The 20,471-nt window shown below is 44.4% G+C and overlaps 1 protein-coding gene across 1 annotated transcript in view; it reads left to right on the top strand.

The window, feature by feature from the left end:
• The first annotated feature begins 1,498 nt into the window (after positions 1-1,498).
• LOC115190123 (disintegrin and metalloproteinase domain-containing protein 9) overlaps positions 1,499-20,471 on the top strand; it is a 41,583-nt gene continuing 22,610 nt past the window's right edge. Inside the window, exons 1-9 of the mRNA XM_029748613.1 lie at positions 1,499-1,643; positions 8,997-9,106; positions 9,215-9,291; positions 9,396-9,474; positions 9,971-10,047; positions 14,070-14,262; positions 14,414-14,476; positions 14,848-14,919; positions 16,409-16,578. Of these exons, the coding sequence (XP_029604473.1) occupies positions 1,574-1,643; positions 8,997-9,106; positions 9,215-9,291; positions 9,396-9,474; positions 9,971-10,047; positions 14,070-14,262; positions 14,414-14,476; positions 14,848-14,919; positions 16,409-16,578 (911 nt within the window). The 5' untranslated portion in view covers positions 1,499-1,573. The remainder of the gene's footprint in view (positions 1,644-8,996; positions 9,107-9,214; positions 9,292-9,395; positions 9,475-9,970; positions 10,048-14,069; positions 14,263-14,413; positions 14,477-14,847; positions 14,920-16,408; positions 16,579-20,471) is intronic.

Raw genomic sequence — 20,471 nt, forward strand, 5'->3', positions numbered from 1 at the left:
ATCATGTTGTGCTGTATTGTTGTATGTTTTAGTTCTGTAATGTATTGATTGTTGCTGCCTTCTTGGACAGGTCTCCCTTGAAAAAGAGACTCTGGGTCTCAATGGTTAAATAAAGGTTAAATAAAGGTTAAATAAAGGTTAAATAAATAGAAAATGAAATCATGTAAGTTGAAAACACTGCATGTTAAAACCACTGTGTGTGAGTATCCGTAACCCTGCCAACAGTCAAAGAACTAGTAATGGATGGGTCACCAATCAGGGCCTTGATTGGCTCTGCAACAGTAATAAGACCTGCTGTGAAATACATTTTTCTTTGGACACGTTCCCATGAAGCGTGTCTAGAACATTAATATCACATGTTCTGAGAACATGGTAAACATGCTCTGTGTATGTTAGCACGCGCTCCAGCGAGTATATATCTCACTGGTCATCCCCAAAGCCAACACCTCCTTTGGCCGCCTTTCCTTCCAGTTCTCTGCTGCCAATGACTGGAACGAATTGCAAAAAATCACTGAAGCTGGAGACTTTTATTTCCCTCACTAACTTTAAACATCAGCTATCTGAGCAGCTAACCGATCGCTGCAGCTGTACATAGCCCATCTGTAAATAGCCCCTCCAATCTACCTACCTCATCCCCATATTGTTTTTTATTTACTCTGCTGCTCTTTTGCACACCAGTATCACTACTTGCACATCCTCATTTGGACATCTATCACTCCAGTGTTAATCTGCTATATTGTAATTACTTTGCTACTACGGCCTATTTATTGCCTTAACTTCCCTCATTTGCACACACTGTATATAGACGTTCTACTTGTTCTACTGTGTTATTGACTGTATGTTTGTTTTATTCCATGTGTAACTCTGTGTTGTTGTATGTTGTCGAACTGCTTTGCTTTATCTTGGCCAGGTCGCAGTTGTAAATGAGAACTTGTTCTCAACTTGCCTACCTGGTTAAATAAAGGTGAAATAAAATAAAATACAATTAAAAAAAATTCAGCTCGCTGGTCACCATAGCAGCACCCACCCGTAGCACGTGCTCCAGCAGATATATTGCCCTGGTCACCTGATGTTATATTCTCCTAATTCACAGAAAACTGGACAGATGAATGAGCTTGTAATGTTCCCATGAAAACATGTTAAGAACATGTTAAGTTCAGAGAACATGGTAAACACGTTCTGGGTTAGATCTATTAGAAATGAAGGGAATGGCCCTCCAGGAAACGTTCCTATGGAAATGGTAATGACCTAAGGAGTTCCTCTGAAGGAAACGTTCTCTAAAGTTGTGGGAATGTTTTAATGTTAGCTGGGATGAGAGAAAATATAAAAAGTGATTATCAGTAGATATAGTTTCAAACGTTTCGTTAAATTTTTTTTAAGATAATCGGGGCTGGCAGGTAGAATTAAGTTCCTGTCCTCTCTGGCCCATACTCCAGTACAGTAGGTGGCGGTAATGCACCATAACGCCGATAAACCCCACAGAAGAAGAGTAACTTCAGGTCCACCTCCTCTGGCTCACAGGTGTCTTCTCACCTGCCCTAGTCGTCAATGGACAAATGCTGTAGCAAGGATCATGCTGGGGAAAAGTCTAGTAGCTTTAGTCTTTCTAATTTGTTGCATCGTTGGAACCGAGAACAATAAAGGTGGGTGAGAGATTGAAATGTATTTTTTACATTTATTTTTTAATGCCTTTAGGTGATAGCCTTCTTCGTTACGCTTGGTACCTGTTGCGATTACAATGCCTCGGGAATTGGATTGTGAAATGTAGCCTACCTGATAACAAGGTTACTTTGTCTTTCATACCGTTTAACTTTACTTATTAACCACCAGTAGAGACCATTTCACAGCAACTCTCCGCGACACCTTGTGCTTCCGCACAAAATAATTACTTTTGTTACCGCTTGTTATAAATTCTGATCCGGGGTCGGTCTTATTGTTTCTGATGTGCCTGAAGGTTTGGCCTGTGATGGTAAGAAATTATCCTAAATCAGTTTTTAATGCGTGGAACCGAATATGAAACGCCGGCTAAACAAATACAAAATGAAAAATGACACACCACAAAAATATATACATTTTTGAAAAATGTAATTTGACTTGTTTAGAGATTAACATTTTATATTTTCTTTAGTTTTGCTATTTTAATTTAAGGTTAACAAATAGAAAGTGGGAAGTTTAGTTTTTGTGTTCTGGAAGCCAAGAGAAATAGCTACAGAATGTTACATCAGATAATGTGATTTAAACAAATATTTTTGTTATCTGTTACTGGGAGTTACAGGTCACGTACTGTTTGGTGTCGCACAGAGAAATGTTTTCTTCTTCCTCAATTCATGGAAACAGGAAACGTTTTTTTAAATATCAGTGTTGAGTTGCAGGGGGTCTGTTTTGAAGATTAGAAGATTAATATAGACTATTTTGAGGAAATGTTTCTGGCTATGTTGTTGCTACGGTGGCTCAAGAGAGACAAACATCAGTAATATTGCTGCGTTTCCCCCCCCCCTAGTTTTTCAAACCACGGTCTTTAGTGAGTATGAGGGCACAGACGGTCGCTTCACCTAGCAGATATCTGCCAGGAGCAAACTGAACCCGACGTGCTTCCCACTGGGCAGCTGTAGAACGGTGTTGCTGATGGTAGTTAATGTGGAAAATTATTTCCCCCTCACAGAAGTTTATTTCAATGAAGACAGCAGCCTGTGTAACCGATGTGAAATGGCTAGTTAGTTAGCGGTGGTGCGCGCTAATAGCGTTTCAATCAGTGACGCCACTCGCGTTGCAAGGGCCGTGGCTTTTGTGGCGCGATGGGTAACGATGCTTCGTGGGGGTGTCAGTTGTTGATGTGTGCAGAGGGTCCCTGGTTCGAACCCCGGGTTGGGGCGAAGAGAGGGACGGAACCTACACTGTTACACCTACACAAGACATAACTTACACTGAACAAAAAATATAAACGCAACAATTTCAATGATTTTACTTTGTTACAGTTCATATGGAGGAAATCAGTCAATTGGAAAAAATGTATCAATCCATAATCCTATGGATTTCACATGACTGGGCAGGGATGCAGCCATGGGTGGGGCCTGGGAGGGCATAGGCCCACCCTCAGGGGAGCCAAGCCCAGCCAATCAGAGTTGTTTTTCCCCCCACAAAAGGGTTTTATTACTGACAGAAATACTCCTCAGTTTCATCAGCTGTCCGGGTGGCTGCAGGTGAAGAAGCGAATGTGGAGGTCCTGGGTTGGCGTGGTAACACGTGGTCTGCGGTTGGGAGGCCGGTTTGGACGTAGTGCAAAAACTCTTTAAAACGATGTTGGATGCAATTTTTTTTCGTAGAGAAATTAACATAAAATTCTCAGGCAACATCTCTGGTGGACATTCCTGCGGTCAGCATGCACTCTCACGCAAAACTAGAGACATCTGTGGCATTGTGTTGCCGTGGGAAGTAGCCCAACTACCTAGTGTAGTCACGATCAGGGTGACAAGTCTCAGTACGCACACTCGTACACACAACAGCACACTCGTACACGCAACAGCACGCTCGTACACGCAACAGCACGCTCGTACACGCAACAGCACGCTCGTACACGCAGCAGCACGCTCGTACACGCAGCAGCACGCTCGTACACGCAGCAGCACGCTCGTACACGCAGCAGCACGCTCGTACACGCAGCAGCACGCTCGTACACGCAGCAGCACGCTCGTACACGCAGCAGCACTCTCGTACACGCAGCAGTACACTCGTACACGCAGCAGTACACTCGTACACGCAACAGCACACTCGTACACGCAACAGCACACTCGTACACGCAACAGCACACTCGTACACGCAACAGCACACTCGTACACGCAACAGCACACTCGTACACGCAACAGCACACTCGTACACGCAACAGCACACTCGTACACGCAACAGCACACTCGTACACGCAACAGCACACTCGTACACGCAACAGCACACTCGTACACGCAACAGCACACTCGTACACGCAACAGCACACTCGTACACACAACAGCACACTCGTACACACAACAGCACACTCGTACACACAACAGCACACTCGTACACACAACAGCACACTCGTACACACAACAGCACACTCGTACACACAACAGCACACTCGTACACACAACAGCACACTCGTACACACAACAGCACACTCGTACACCCAACAGCACACTCGTACACGCAGCAGTACACTCGTCAGTCACTCGTACACGCAGCAGCACACTCGTACACCCAACAGCACACTCGTACACGCAGCAGCACACTCGTCAGTCACTCGTACACGCAGCAGCACACTCGTACACGCAACAGCACACTCATACACGCAACAGCACACTCGTACACGCAACAGCACACTCGTACACGCAACAGCACACTCGTACACGCACAGCACACTCGTACACGCACAGCACACTCGCACACTCGTACACACAACAGCACACTCGTACACACAACAGCACACTCGTACACACAACAGCACACTCGTACACACAACAGCACACTCGTACACACAACAGCACACTCGTACACACAACAGCACACTCGTACACCCAACAGCACACTCGTACACGCAGCAGTACACTCGTCAGTCACTCGTACACGCAGCAGCACACTCGTACACCCAACAGCACACTCGTACACGCAGCAGTACACTCGTCAGTCACTCGTACACGCAGCAGCACACTCGTACACGCAACAGCACACTCGTACACGCAACAGCACACTCGTACACGCAACAGCACACTCGTACACGCAACAGCACACTCGTACACGCAACAGCACACTCGTACACGCAACAGCACACTCGTACACGCAGCAGCACACTCGTACACGCAGCAGCACACTCGTACAAGCAGCAGCACACTCGTACAAGCAGCAGTACACTCGTACAAACAACAGTACACTCGTCAGGCACTCGTACAAACAACAGTACACTCGTACAAACAACAGTACACTCGTACAAACAACAGTACACTCGTACAAACAACAGTACACTCGTCAGTCACTCGTACAAGCAGCAGTACGCTCGTCAGTACTTTTAATAACAAATAAACAATCGTCAGTTTTACTAACTGCAGATTTAAAATGATTTGTATAAAACTAACGGTGAAATACGGCTCAGACTCATCATCTGGCTTCAAAACAGAAGTACAGACTCTGGCGGTATGGTGGTTACGTGGTAAGAACCCGTTTAACCAATAATGGATCGCTGACGTCCCGCCTGTCGATCTGACGTTCTGCCTGTCGATCTGCCCGCTGACGTTCTGCCTGTCGATCTGCCCGCCGTCGATCTGCCCGCTGACGTCCCGCCTGTCGATCTGCCCGCTGTCGATCTGCCCGCTGACGTCCCGCCTGTCGATCTGCCCGCTGATGCCACGCCTGTCGATCTGCCCGCTGACGCCACGCCTGTCGATCTGCCCGCTGACGCCACGCCTGTCGATCTGCCCGCTGACGCCACGCCTGTCGATCTGCCCGCTGACGCCACGCCTGTCGATCTGCCCGCTGACGCCACGCCTGTCGATCTGCCCGCTGACGCCACGCCTGTCGATCTGCCCGCTGACGCCACGCCTGTCGATCTGCCCGCTGACGCCACGCCTGTCGATCTGCCCGCTGACGCCACGCCTGTCGATCTGCCCGCTGGCGTCCCGCCTGTCGATCTGCCCGCCGTCGATCTGCCCGCTGGCGCCACGCCTGTCGATCTGCCCGCCGTCGATCTGCCCGCCGACGTTCTGCCTGTCGATCTGCCCGCCGACGTTCTGCCTGTCGATCTGCCCGCCGACGTTCTGCCTGTCGATCTGCCCGCTGATGTCCCGCCATAACTGGAGATCTGCCCGCTTCTTTCGTCCAGTTTTTCACACTTCAAGTATGCGGTTGGCCGTACTTAGAGAGAACTGATGATAATGGCCTTGATACAGGAACGGTTTTGCTGCTCTCTAACAACGGTCAATTGTGACTGACTGATCTACAAATCATATTGAGGAGTCGCAGTGCCATGAAAAAAGTATTCAGACCCCTTGAATTTCTTCACATTTTATTCCTGTAGCTCAGTTGGTAGAGCATGGTGTTTGTAACACCAGGGTTGTGGGTTCGATTCCCACGGGGGGCCAGCACAGAAAAAAAAAAAAAAAAAATATGAAATTGTATGAAATGTATACCTTCACTACTGTAAGTCGCTCTGGATAAGAGCGTCGGCTAAATGACTAAAAAATGTAAAAAAAAAAAAATTGTGTTACAAAGTGGGATAAACATTTTATTTAATTGTCTTTTTTTTGTCAACAATATACTCAAAATACTCTGTCAAAGTGGAAACGTAAATATATATATTAATAAAAATTAGATGAGTAAAATATTGTCATTGCATAGATATTCAGCCCTTTGTTTAGGCCTAAATTAGTTCAGGAGTCACATTTGGATGAACAAATCACATAAGTTACATGGATTCACTCTGTGTGGAATAATACAGGTTGCCATGTTTTTTTTTAACGACTTTCTCTGTCCCCCCCATACATACATCTGGAAGGTCCCTCAGTCTAGTAGTGAACGACTAACCCCTTTCTCTGTCCCCCATACATACGACATCTGTAAGGTCCCTCAGTCTAGTAGTGAATGACTAACCCCTTTCTCTGTCCCCCATACATACAACATCTGGAAGGTCCCTCAGTCTAGTAGTGAATGACTAACCCCTTTCTCTGTCCCCCATACATACAACATCTGGAAGGTCCCTCAGTCTAGTAGTGAACGACTAACCCCTTCCTCTGTCCCCTATATTATACAACATCTGTAAGGTCCCTCAGTCAACTATCGAATTTCAATCACAGATTCAACTACAAAGATCAGGAAGCTTTTTTTGAAAGCCTCATAAAGAAGGGCATTGATTGGTAGATGGGTAACAATTAACAAATCAGACATTGAATATCTCTCTTTAAGTATGGTCAAGTTAATAATTATGCTGTGGATTATGTATTAAACCGCACAGACACATCAAAGTGGCAGTCGTCCTTTTGAACTGAGCGGCAGGTGAGGAATGAAACTGCTCAGGGATGTCACCATGAGGTCATCGGTGATTTTAAACACGGCTGTGATGGGAGAACTGATGCATGGATGAACTTTGTAGTGATTCAACAATAACGACTTAAATGACAGTGAAAAATAAAAAAATATATACATCATTAAAATATACCAAAACATGCATTTTGTATGCAACAGGGCAACAAGTAATACTGTTAAAAAAAAAAAAAGGAACACACTTTTTGTCCAAATGCACCAAAAAGAAATTGGGCAAAAACAACGCATCACTAAGTTAAGGCGTCCGCATGCTTCCCAGCCGAAACACTTCAGAACAGTTCGTGCATATATTATGAAAACATTTTGTGACATTTATGTTTGTTTTGGACTTTGGCGAGTGTTTTTTATTCGGCTGTTTTGGACACGAGTGTTTTTCCCGAGGCAAGCCAAAGTCTACGCTGCCTCGTCGGCGATTTGGTCAACAGTAGGGATTCTTCAGTGCCTGTTGTCATTCAACGAGACGACTCGTGCTCATGGGAAAAACATTTCACTTGAGAAAATACTGCACCAATCATTCTAGTCAGATGCGACTACGATCTCCTCTGCAAAAAAAGTCACAATTCATGAATCATAGATTAATTCAGACTTTGAGGAAGTGTATGCTGGCTATGGCGTCTCAAAACAAACAGTACAATTGCCGATTTTATATTATATAACCCTAACCCTATATTATATCTATCTATCCATCAAAAAATCTCATGTTTTTCAAGTGAATATCTTTTAAGGGAGTATGTGAGCAGACTCGTTCGGCTAGAATAGCTCGGCTCGGCACCATCGAAACTTAAGCATGCTGACACCTGAACTGCCTCCTTATTAACAAGCATGGGGGTGGCTGCATCATGTTATGGGTATGCTTGACATCGTTAAGGACTGGGGAGTTTTTCAGAATGAAAAATAAATGGGATTGAGCTAAACACAGGCAAAATCCTAGAGTAAAACCCTGCTTCAGTTTTCTTTACACCAGAGACTGGTAGAGGAATTCACCTTTCAGCAGGACAATCTAAAACACAAGGCCAAAATCACACTGGAGTTGCTTATCAAGAAACCAACATTCACTGACTTAAGTTTTGACTTAAATCTACTTGAATATCTATGGCAAGACTTTAAAATTGCTGTTTAGCTATGATTCCCAACATCTTGACAGAGCTTAAAGAATAATGGCTAATGTTGCACAATACAGGTGTGGTGAAGCTCTTAGAGACTTACCCAGAAACACTCACAGCTGGAATCGCTGCCAAAGCTGTTTCTAACATGTATTGATTCAGGGAAGTCTATGTTTTTGTTATTTATTTTCTAGTAATCTTTAAAAAAATGTTTACAAAATAAATAAACTTTGACATCAAGAGTATTTTGTGTAGATTGTTGATAAAAAAAAAAAAGACAATTGAATCCATTTGAATCCCACTTTGTAACACAATAAAATGTGATGAAACCCAAGGATACTTTCGCAAGGCCCTGTGTTTATGTCGCAAGGCCCTGTGTTTATGACGCAAGGCCCTGTGTTTATGACGCAAGGCCCTGTGTTTATGACGCAAGGCCCTGTGTTTATGACGCAAGGCCCTGTGTTTATGACGCAAGGCCCTGTGTTTATGACGCAAGGCCCTGTGTTTATGACGCAAGGCCCTGTGTTTATGACGCAAGGTGATTTGTCCGTCTCGATTCGCCTTTCAAGTCGGCTTCAATGTCGAAGGCGCCTAATGAGTCACCTATACTCAGCAATACATCATGTGTTCCACTCATTTAACTTGGCACCATGCCAGTATGTCATCATTGACATATTTTCAGTAGATTGATGTTTCTTACTTAATGAATTAGCTGTTTTGTTTGATTTGGCCGATCAGACTTTGGCTGTGTATGTAATCTGGCCATTCAGGACATTGGCCATTAGAAAATGAGTAGGCCAGTAGTTCCTACCTGTTTTTCTACCTTTTTTTCAGATATTTTCAATGGACAAACATCTAAACTTTCCAGCTACACGATTGTAAAGCCTCAGCTTATTCACAGGAGATGGGCAAGAGATGCCGACCGACTTCCTGAATCGGGGAAGGTAAGATACATCTACAGGTCTCTCAACTCGTGGTTTGAACACACGATGGTAAACGACGACTGGTGTATTTTCATGTGACTGTGTTGTTGTTGTTGCAACTCATTTCAGACTGAAGAACCCGATGAACGTTCTTATTCACTGATCATTGACGACAAGGAACATTTCCTCCATCTTAAAAAGAACACGTAAATCAGTTTATCTTCTATTACATACTAGTAATGACCTTAAGGTCACGCCATTATATTCTTGTGGAGTGATCGGTGTATTTTATTTATTTTTCTTTTGTCAGAGAGTTTTTATCCAAAAGCTTTGTTCAGTTTTCCCATGATGCCAGTGGGAATCTGATGTCTACATATCCTAAACCTGATGTAAGTAGCAGAGATGACATTGGGTGGATTGTGAGGGTAGACTCGGGTGGGAGGGGGACTGACAAGCTGGGTGGGGAGGGCTAGGCAGGATGCGAGGGGTGGTGGGGGTTATATCTGTCTGTCTGTAGTTTGGACACACCTACTCATTCCAGGGTTTTTCTTTATTTTTACTATTTTCTACATTGTAGAATAATATTGAATATATCAAAACTATGAAATAACACATATGGAATCATGTAGTAACCAAAAAAGTTTTAAACAAATCAAAATATATTTTATATTTTCCAAAGTAGCCACCTTGATGAGAGCTTTGTACACTCTTGGCATTCTCTCAACCAGCTTCATGAGGAATGCTTTTCCAACAGTCTTGAAGGAGTTCCCACATATGCTGAGCACTTGCCGGCTGCTTTTCATTCATGTATACATGCATACGTTTTGACTGTATATTTCCACATGGTGGTTTTAAATGACGTGTGTGTGTGTGTGTGTGTTGCAGGTCCATTGTTATTACCATGGGGATGTGGAGGATCATGAAGAATCTTTGGTCGCCCTCAGCACCTGCTCAGGCCTCAGGTCTGTCTCTCATTCACTAAATATATATAATAATACAAACTCTACCTACTGACCTCAGGTCTGTCTCTCATTCACTTATATATAATAATACTGACCTCAGGTCTGTCTCTCATTCACTTATATATAATAATACTGACCTCAGGTCTGTCTCTCATTCACTAAATATATAATAATACTGACCTCAGGTCTGTCTCTCATTCACTTATATATAATAATACTGACCTCAGGTCTGTCTCTCATTCACTTATATATAATAATACTGACCTCAGGTCTGTCTCTCATTCACTTATATATAATATAATAATACTAACTCTCAGTAACTACTGACCTCAGGTCTGTCTTATATAATAATAATAATATATGCCATTTAGCTTTTATCCAAAGCGCCTAACAGTTATGTTGTGTTCATACACTAACAGTTATGCGTGCGTACATAAAAAATGTATGGGTGGTCGTGGCAATCAAACCTATTATCCTGGCGTTGTAAGAGCCATGTTCTACTAACTGAACTACAGAGGACCTGGAGCCATGTTCTACTAACTGAACTCCAGAGGACCTGGAGCCATGCTCTACTAACTGAACTACAGAGGACCTGGAGCCATGTTCTACTAACTGAACTACAGAGGACCATGTTCTACTAACTGAACTACAGAGGACCTGGAGCCATGTTCTACTAACTGAACTACAGAGGACCTGGAGCCATGTTCTACTAACTGAACTACAGAGGACCTGGGGCCATGCTCTACTAACTGAACTACAGAGGACCTGGGGCCATGCTCTACTAACTGAACTACAGAGGACCTGGAGCCATGCTCTACTAACTGAACTACAGAGGACCTGGAACCATGTTCTACTAACTGAACTACAGAGGACCTGGAACCATGTTCTACTAACTGAACTACAGAGGACCTGGAACCATGTTCTACTAACTGAACTACAGAGGACCATGTTCTACTAACTGAACTACAGAGGTCCATGTTCTACTAACTGAACTCCAGAGGACCTGGAGCCATGCTCTACTAACTGAACTCCAGAGGACCTGGAGCCATGTTCTACTAACTGAACTCCAGAGGACCTGGAGCCATGTTCTACTAACTGAACTACAGAGGACCTGGAGCCATGTTCTACTAACTGAACTACAGAGGACCATGTTCTACTAACTGAACTACAGAGGACCATGTTCTACTAACTGAACTACAGAGGACCATGTTCTACTAACTGAACTACAGAGGACCATGTTCTACTAACTGAACTACAGAGGACCATGTTCTACTAACTGAACTACAGAGGACCATGTTCTACTAACTGAACTCCAGAGGTCCATGTTCTACTAACTGAACTCCAGAGGACCTGGAGCCATGCTCTACTAACTGAACTACAGAGGACCTGGAGCCATGTTCTACTAACTGAACTCCAGAGGACCTGGAGCCATGTTCTACTAACTGAACTACAGAGGACCTGGAGCCATGCTCTACTAACTGAACTACAGAGGACCTGGAGCCATGCTCTACTAACTGAACTACAGAGGACCTGGAGCCATGTTCTACTAACTGAACTACAGAGGACCATGTTCTACTAACTGAACTACAGAGGACCTGGAGCCATGCTCTACTAACTGAACTACAGAGGACCTGGAGCCATGCTCTACTAACTGAACTACAGAGGACCATGTTCTACTAACTGAACTACAGAGGACCTGGAGCCATGTTCTACTAACTGAACTACAGAGGACCATGTTCTACTAACTGAACTACAGAGGACCATGTTCTACTAACTGAACTACAGAGGACCATGTTCTACTAACTGAACTACAGAGGACCATGTTCTACTAACTGAACTACAGAGGACCTGGAGCCATGTTCTACTAACTGAACTACAGAGGACCATGTTCTACTAACTGAACTACAGAGGACCATGTTCTACTAACTGAACTACAGAGGACCATGTTCTACTAACTGAACTACACAGGACCATGTTCTACTAACTGAACTACAGAGGACCATGTTCTACTAACTGAACTACACAGGACCACATGCTTTTGTATTTGTAGACCTGTACACAGGCTTGTGTTTTATACCACATTCAGTGTTCCAATGAGAGGGCTTTCAGTGTCTCAACAAGGAAGTTGTCCAGTCCTTTCATAATAGTTTCCTGGTTTGTCTAACCAGTTATCCTGACTTTCCCTGTCCTCTACTTACGTTTACATTTTAGTCATTTAGCAGACGCTCTTATCCAGGGCGACTTACAGTAGTGTCATGACTGTCCTGATCAGGTCAGGGTACAGGAGACCACCACCCTACAGATTATCTCCCAAACCCCCAACAGAGGAGGAGAGATCTAGGGGTCTGAAGATGTGGGGGTTTTATGACACCTCACGCCCATAATAAAACTTAGGCCACAGAGAAATTCCTTTGTCCTAACAATGGAGAACTGGCCTCAGAACATTAAACATGCAATAAAGGGACTTTGGAACAATGGTTTCCGTCAGCCACAATGGTGGTTATGACGAGAGGTGGAATATTAAAATGTATGTAACTTTTGTATGGTTTTTAAAGGTTAAGAGATGACGTTATTATGAAAACATTGTACCTTTAAGAGTTTTCCCAGTATATGCCTGATGTTTATACATTGTACGTTGTGTAGAAAATATCCAAATCAAACAGAATGTTTTAGTAAAGATGAAATGTGAAGTTAGTGTCTAAAATTGGATTTTTAGTAGAGCCAAAGCCTTGCCCCTTTTACTTGGTCCGCCCAGAGAATTGCCCTAAAGGCGGTTACACCCACTTCTGACCCGAGGGTATAAGACAGGAGAGTGAAGAATTAACATAGGAGATTAATTGACCCCAAGCTGCAGCGAAGGTCTAACAAAGTCGACGAACCCCAAAACGAAACACAAGGTTGAAGACAAAGAAATCTTTTTCTACACGAGCTACGGACGAGTAGCTGTGTCTAAGCGGGTGAATTCAAGCCGAACCACCCAGTCTCCACTCTCCATCAAATCGTGGTATCTTCACCGTTCGAGTCCGACGCTGTGAGCTCTGAGCTACAGAGCTGTCTGTCCTCAGAAGACCGCGAGGGATCAGACCACTAAGCCAAGAAGGACACTGACATCGTGAGGACAACCAGAGAGTTGCGCCGGAGAAGTGCGTCATTGAGAAGCCTAAACGACCCACGCGGAGCTTCCCACCTGAGACCTCCAACACGTAATTACATCATTATATTCTGACCCATAAGAGCGGCAGTTCGGGGCAAGGCTAATTTTAAATAAGCATGGCTGACAAATGAACCCAAATGTATATTTCTCTCGTGTACTTCCTTTGTTTATCTCTCTTTAAAATCCCCATTTTGGGTAACAAGCGCCATAGTGTGTTAGCCCGTTATACTAAGTCCTAATCAATAGCTAGACTGTGTTTTGTGTATGTGTATTTTTATCATCATTTTAGCTTGCTAGTAAATAAATAATCAACTAAGATTGGTGTGGTAAATTCAGTGGTAAAGCCCGGGTCCGTGCAGATTCCCGGATTATACGACGTTCAGATTATGAGACTGTAGAGGAAATTGATTAATTTAGCGACTGTTGTAATCGATATTCTGATATCCTTTGAGTTAATTTGGGAAATAGAAACTCAATCAAAACAATGTTCCCATGGTGCCCCAGGTTAATGAGTTAATAATTGCTTGATTCATTGCTTAATTCATTTAATCACGTAATTATAAACCGTTAATCATTCGATGAGCAACAGTCGTCACATTAACTAATACAACGTCACGACAGTAGTGAATGCATACATTTCATTTCATACATTTTTTGTTCCCGTACTGGTCCCCCGTGGGAATCGAACCCACAACCCTGGCGTTGCAAACACCATGCTCTACCAACTGAGCCACACGGGACCATCGCTGACTTCAGCTTGATTCGAGGAAATGTTATTAAACCCTTGTGATGATCTGTGAATGAAAAGGTAATTTGTCACCAATTTAATTACGAATCTGTCTGTTGCACTTCTTCTCCTTCTTCGTAGGGGTGTCATTCTCCTCGGCAACCAGAGTTATGGCCTGGAACCAATCAAACAGTCGACAAACAACGAGCACCTCCTCTACCGCCTGGAGCACAGCCAATCGGAACCCTTTGTCTGTGGAGTGACCAATGAGACGTCGCACACCGAGAGTCACTCGCCTTTCCACCCTTCCCTCTCCATGACGGCACTTTTACGGGTCGGGATGTTTCCGTTACGCAGCGTAGCAGAATATAACGGATATTAAAAATGTGTTTTCAGGGTGAATGTACTGGATGGCTGTCAGTCTAAACATGGATGTGAATGGAAGTACCAGTCTCACTAAGGACTTTCTTTTTTCTTCATAACAGAGGAAACGTAATTTACCTCAGACCAGATATGTAGAGTTGGTGTTGGTTGCTGACTTTCTCAGGGTAAAATACTTCTTTTTTTTTCAAATTTTTATAGATGATGTATAACTTGTATAGGCTAACTCGCAGAGGTTTTCCGACCTCTCCTCTCGGACGCCCAGCCGTTCCATGTAGTTGAACTGTTCCCCAGCTAACACACCTGATTTCAACTTGTCCACTAGTTATCAAGCACTTGATTTAGATAAATCAGGTGAGTTAGTTCAGGGTTACAACAAAATTGTGAAAATGTCTTGAGGGTCCTCGAGGAGAGGTTTCAGAACCACTTGCCTACTGTGTAATCGTAAGTTAATGCTACTCCAATGGATTATATTAGGATGTATTCCTACATGATGATCAGCTGACTGAGTTCTGCCTCTTTCTGACCATGTCCACAGTATACCTACAAGAAGAAGAACGAGACAGCTGTGCGAGAGGAGATGGTGGAACTGGCCAATCTGCTGGATGGGGTGACAAAACGTCTCTCTCTGTCTCTCTCTGTCTCTCTCTCTCTGTCTCTCTCTGTCTCTCTCTGTCTCTCTCTCTCTGTCTCTCTCTGTCTCTCTCTGTCTCTCTCTCTCTGTCTCTCTCTGTGTCTCTCTCTGTCTCTCTCTGTCTCTCTCTGTCTCTCTCTGTGTCTCTCTGTGTCTCTCTGTGTCTCTAGTCTCAAGCAAACAACATTGTTACACTGAAACGTTCTTCATCCTCATTGAGACATAATGCTACAATGAGCTCTTCACCCAGGAGAAAGTAGTAGACCAGGGATGTTCAAATATTACCCTGGGAGGTCCGGACTACTGCTGCTTTCCTGTTCTGCCTGGTCATTAATATCACCCCACCTGGTGTCCCAGGTCTAAATCAGGCCCTGGTCATTAATATCACCCCACCTGGTGTCCCAGGTCTAAATCAGGCCCTGGTCATTAATATCACCCACCTGGTGTCCCAGGTCTAAATCAGGCCCTGGTCATTAATATCACCCACCTGGTGTCCCAGGTCTAAATCAGTCCCTGATTAGAGGGGAACAATTAAATAAGTGGCTTCCAGGTCCAGATTTGAAGGTAGTAGACAATCAAATGTATTTATAAATAAAGCCCTTTTTACATCAGCAGATATAAACTCCCTAGAAGGGCAGGAACCTAGGAAGAAACCTGGAGAGGAACCAGGCTCGGAGGGGGTTGAACTCCCTAGAATGGAAGAAACCTGGAGAGGAACCAGGCTCGGAGGGGGGGTTGAACGCCCTATAAAGGAAGAAACCTGGAGAGGAACCAGGCTCGGAGGGGGGGTTGAACTCCCTAGAACGGAAGGAACCTAGAGAGGAACCAGGCTCGGAGGGGGGGTTGAACTCCCTAGAATGGAAGAAACCTGGAGAGGAACCAGGCTCGGAGGGGGGGTTGAACGCCCTATAAAGGAAGAAACCTGGAGAGGAACCAGGCTCGGAGGGGGGGTTGAACTCCCTAGAACGGAAGGAACCTAGAGAGGAACCAGGCTCTGAGGGGGGGTTGAACTCCCTAGAAAGGAAGAAACCTGGAGAGGAACCAGGCTCTGAGGGGGGGTTGAACTCCCTAGAACGGAAGGAACCTAGAGAGGAACCAGGCTCGGAGGGGGGGTTTGAACTCCCTAGAAAGGAAGAAACCTGGAGAGGAACCAGGCTCTGAGGGGGGGTTGAACTCCCTAGAACGGAAGAAACCTGGAGAGGAACCAGGCTCTGAGGGGTGGCCAGTCCTCTGGCTCTGGCTGTGCCGGCTGGAGATTATAAGAGTACATGACCATTAAGATTCTTCTTGAAGATGACCAGCAGGGTCAACTAATAATTACAGTAGTTTTATATAGGTTGCAACAGGTCAGCTACCAGGTCCAGATTTGAATTTGAGGGTACTAGACTATTTGTCTGTGTGTCTGTAAAATAATGATCATAACGTGATATATATTTTCTATGTATTGTTCTGTATTCATCTCCAGTATTATAAGAAGCTGAATATCCGCGTGGTGCTGGTAGGCCTGGAGATCTTTAACAAAGCCAACCCCTTCAGTGTAGACGGCTCTGCAGGGGAAGTGTTGGGACTGTTCGTCGACTGGAGGAAGACGGTGCTGCTACCTCGGATCAGGAATGATGACGCACAGCTAATTGTGTGAGTGGAGAGATGTCGCGTCGATTCAAATCTGGTTTTAGAACAAATTATTTGGCAAAGAGTATCTCAAGTTTTCTTTTTGTTCTTTTTAATTATTGCAAACACTTGAATGGTAAATATGTTGTTTGTGTATATCTACGGTCTCGCTGTGACACCACGCAGGGCAGACGGAGAAGAGAGCGTCACATCCTATTGTTCTCCCTTATATACTCTGACAGAGATAGTTCCCGCTCAATGCTGGCCTGTCAGAGGGAGGAGGAGCGTGGTTTAAACTTGCTCCTCCTAACGTCGGCGTGCAGGCTGGTCCCAGCGTCGTGACGCACTTCCTGTCGCCGGTTGTAGTTCTTCCTGTCTTCATCAGTTGATTTATCCGTAGTTTATATACTTAATATTGTAGCATAGCTTCCCCAGTATATTATATAGGTTATGCAAACAAATAGCCGGTTCAACCCTAACAGGGATGTTTGGCTCAATTGGGAAGAGAATGATGCTAAATAGGGTTGTGGGTTCAATTCCCATAGTGATCACACAAAACAGTCTGCTAACTGGTATATTCTGTCGTATTCAATATTTGCATATGTCAGTAGATTTTATTTACGTTTGTCTCCTTTTTATTTAGTTCCATTTTTTAAGATTTGAATACCTCTGGTGTATAGTCTTTAGCCAGGTCTGTGATTTTTAACATCTGACGACAGACTATATCATGTGTTCATCTATAATACTGAGCAGTTTTGTCTCCAGTCACTCCATAACAACGACTAGTTGATAGATGTTTTAAATTGTGTCCCCGATACCCAATCATCTTAAACCCTACGAGGTTCTGGACCACCGTTGGGTTTCTCCTCTACCTGACAGTCAATATCACCCACCTGGTGTCCCATCATCTTAAACCCTACGAGGTTCTGGACCACCGCTGGGGTTTCTCCTCTACCTGACAGTCAATATCACCCACCTGGTGTCCCATCATCTTAAACCCTACGAGGTTCTGGACCAGCGCTGGGTTTCTCCTCTACCTGACAGTCAATATCACCCACCTGGTGTCCAATCATCTTAAACCCTACGAGGTTCTGGACCAACGCTGGGTTTCTCCTCTACCTGACAGTCAATATCACCCACCTGGTGTCCAATCATCTTAAACCCTACGAGGTTCTGGACCACCGTTGGGTTTCTCCTCTACCTGACAGTCAATATCACCCACCTGGTGTCCCATCATCTTAAACCCTACGAGGTTCTGGACCACCGTTGGGTTTCTCCTCTACCTGACAGTCAATATCACCCACCTGGTGTCCCATCATCTTAAACCCTACGAGGTTCTGGACCGCCGCTGGGTTTTCTCCTCTACCTGACAGTCAATATCACCCACCTGGTGTCCCATCATCTTAAACCCTACGAGGTTCTGGACCAACGCTGGGTTTCTCCTCTACCTGACAGTCAATATCACCCACCTGGTGTCCCAGGTCCAACTCAGTGGCGGAACAATGAACTAAAGCAGTGGAACTGGCTTCCGGGCCCACAGTTGAATTTGAGGGTTAAACTCTCTAATGTAGGTTGACTGTAGTGTCGACTGATGGGTGTTGGAATGTATTTTCTGTCATGTAAGTTGACTGTAGTGTCGACTGATGGGAGATGTATTTTCTGTCATGTAAACCGATCTACAGCTACAATACTTGTTCTGTAATGTTTGACATGTTTTATGTTTCTCAGTGGTCTATTAGTTGATCATCTCTGTTTCCCCAGTGGTCTATTAGTTGATCATCTCTGTTTCCCCAGTGGTCTATTAGTTGATCAGCTCTGTTTCCCCAGTGGTCTATTAGTTGATCAGCTCTGTTTCCCCAGTGGTCTATTAGTTGATCAGCTCTGTTTCCCCAGTGGTCTATTAGTTGATCATCTCTGTTTCCCCAGTGGTCTATTAGTTGATCAGCTCTGTTTCCCCAGTGGTCTATTAGTTGATCATCTCTGTTTCCCCAGTGGTCTATTAGTTGATCAGCTCTGTTTCCCCAGTGGTCTATTAGTTGATCAGCTCTGTTTCCCCAGTGGTCTATTAGTTGATCATCTCTGTTTCCCCAGTGGTCTATTAGTTGATCAGCTCTGTTTCCCCAGTGGTCTATTAGTTGATCAGCTCTGTTTCCCCAGTGGTCTATTAGTTGATCATCTCTGTTTCCCCAGTGGTCTATTAGTTGATCAGCTCTGTTTCCCCAGTGGTCTATTAGTTGATCAGCTCTGTTTCCCCCAGTGGTCTATTAGTTGATCAGCTCTGTTTCCCCAGTGGTCTATTAGTTGATCATCTCTGTTTCCCCAGTGGTCTATTAGTTGATCAGCTCTGTTTCCCCAGTGGTCTATTAGTTGATCAGCTCTGTTTCCCCAGTGGTCTATTAGTTGATCAGCTCTGTTTCCCCAGTGGTCTATTAGTTGATCAGCTCTGTTTCCCCCAGTGGTCTATTAGTTGATCAGCTCTGTTTCCCCCAGTGGTCTATTAGTTGATCAGCTCTGTTTCCCCAGTGGTCTATTAGTTGATCATCTCTGTTTCCCCAGTGGTCTATTAGTTGATCATCTCTGTTTCCCCAGTGGTCTATTAGTTGATCAGCTCTGTTTCCCCAGTGGTCTATTAGTTGATCAGCTCTGTTTCCCCAGTGGTCTATTAGTTGATCAGCTCTGTTTCCCCAGTGGTCTATTAGTTGATCAGCTCTGTTTCCCCCAGTGGTCTATTAGTTGATCAGCTCTGTTTCCCCAGTGGTCTATTAGTTGATCAGCTCTGTTTCCCCAGTGGTCTATTAGTTGATCAGCTCTGTTTCCCCAGTGGTCTATTAGTTGATCAGCTCTGTTTCCCCAGTGGTCTATTAGTTGATCAGCTCTGTTTCCCCAGTGGTCTATTAGTTGATCAGCTCTGTTTCCCCAGTGGTCTATTAGTTGATCAGCTCTGTTTCCCCCAGTGGTCTATTAGTTGATCAGCTCTGTTTCCCCCAGTGGTCTATTAGTTGATCAGCTCTGTTTCCCCCAGTGGTCTATTAGTTGATCAGCTCTGTTTCCCCCAGTGGTCTATTAGTTGATCAGCTCTGTTTCCCCCAGTGGTCTATTAGTTGATCATCTCTGTTTCCCCCAGTGGTCTATTAGTTGATCATCTCTGTTTCCCCCAGTGGTCTATTAGTTGATCATCTCTGTTTCCCCCAGTGGTCTATTAGTTGATCATCTCTGTTTCCCCAGTGGTCTATTAGTTGATCATCTCTGTTTCCCCAGTGGTCTATTAGTTGATCATCTCTGTTTCCCCAGTGGTCTATTAGTTGATCATCTCTGTTTCCCCCAGTGGTCTATTAGTTGATCATCTCTGTTTCCCCCAGTGGTCTATTAGTTGATCATCTCTGTTTCCCCAGTGGTCTATTAGTTGATCTTCTCTGTTTCCCCAGTGGTCTATTAGTTGATCATCTCTGTTTCCCCCAGTGGTCTATTAGTTGATCATCTCTGTTTCCCCCAGTGGTCTATTAGTTGATCAGCTCTGTTTCCCCAATGGTCTATTAGTTGATCAGCTCTGTTTCTCCAGTGGTCTATTAGTGGATCAGCTCTGTTTCTCCAGTGGTCTATTAGTGGATCATCTCTGTTTCTCCAGTGGTCTATTAGTTGATCATCTCTGTTTCCCCAGTGGTCTATTAGTGGATCATCTCTGTTTCTCCAGTGGTCTATTAGTTGATCATCTCTGTTTCCCCAGTGGTCTATTAGTTGATCATCTCTGTTTCCCCCAGTGGTCTATTAGTTGATCATCTTTGTTTCCCCCAAGTGGTCTATTAGTTGATCATCTCTGTTTCCCCCAGTGGTCTATTAGTTGATCACCTCTGTTTCCCCAGTGGTCTATTAGTTGATCATCTTTGTTTCCCCCAGTGGTCTATTAGTTGATCATCTTT

Source organism: Salmo trutta, unplaced genomic scaffold (genome assembly GCF_901001165.1).
Source record: "Salmo trutta unplaced genomic scaffold, fSalTru1.1, whole genome shotgun sequence".
NCBI lineage: Eukaryota > Metazoa > Chordata > Actinopteri > Salmoniformes > Salmonidae > Salmo > Salmo trutta.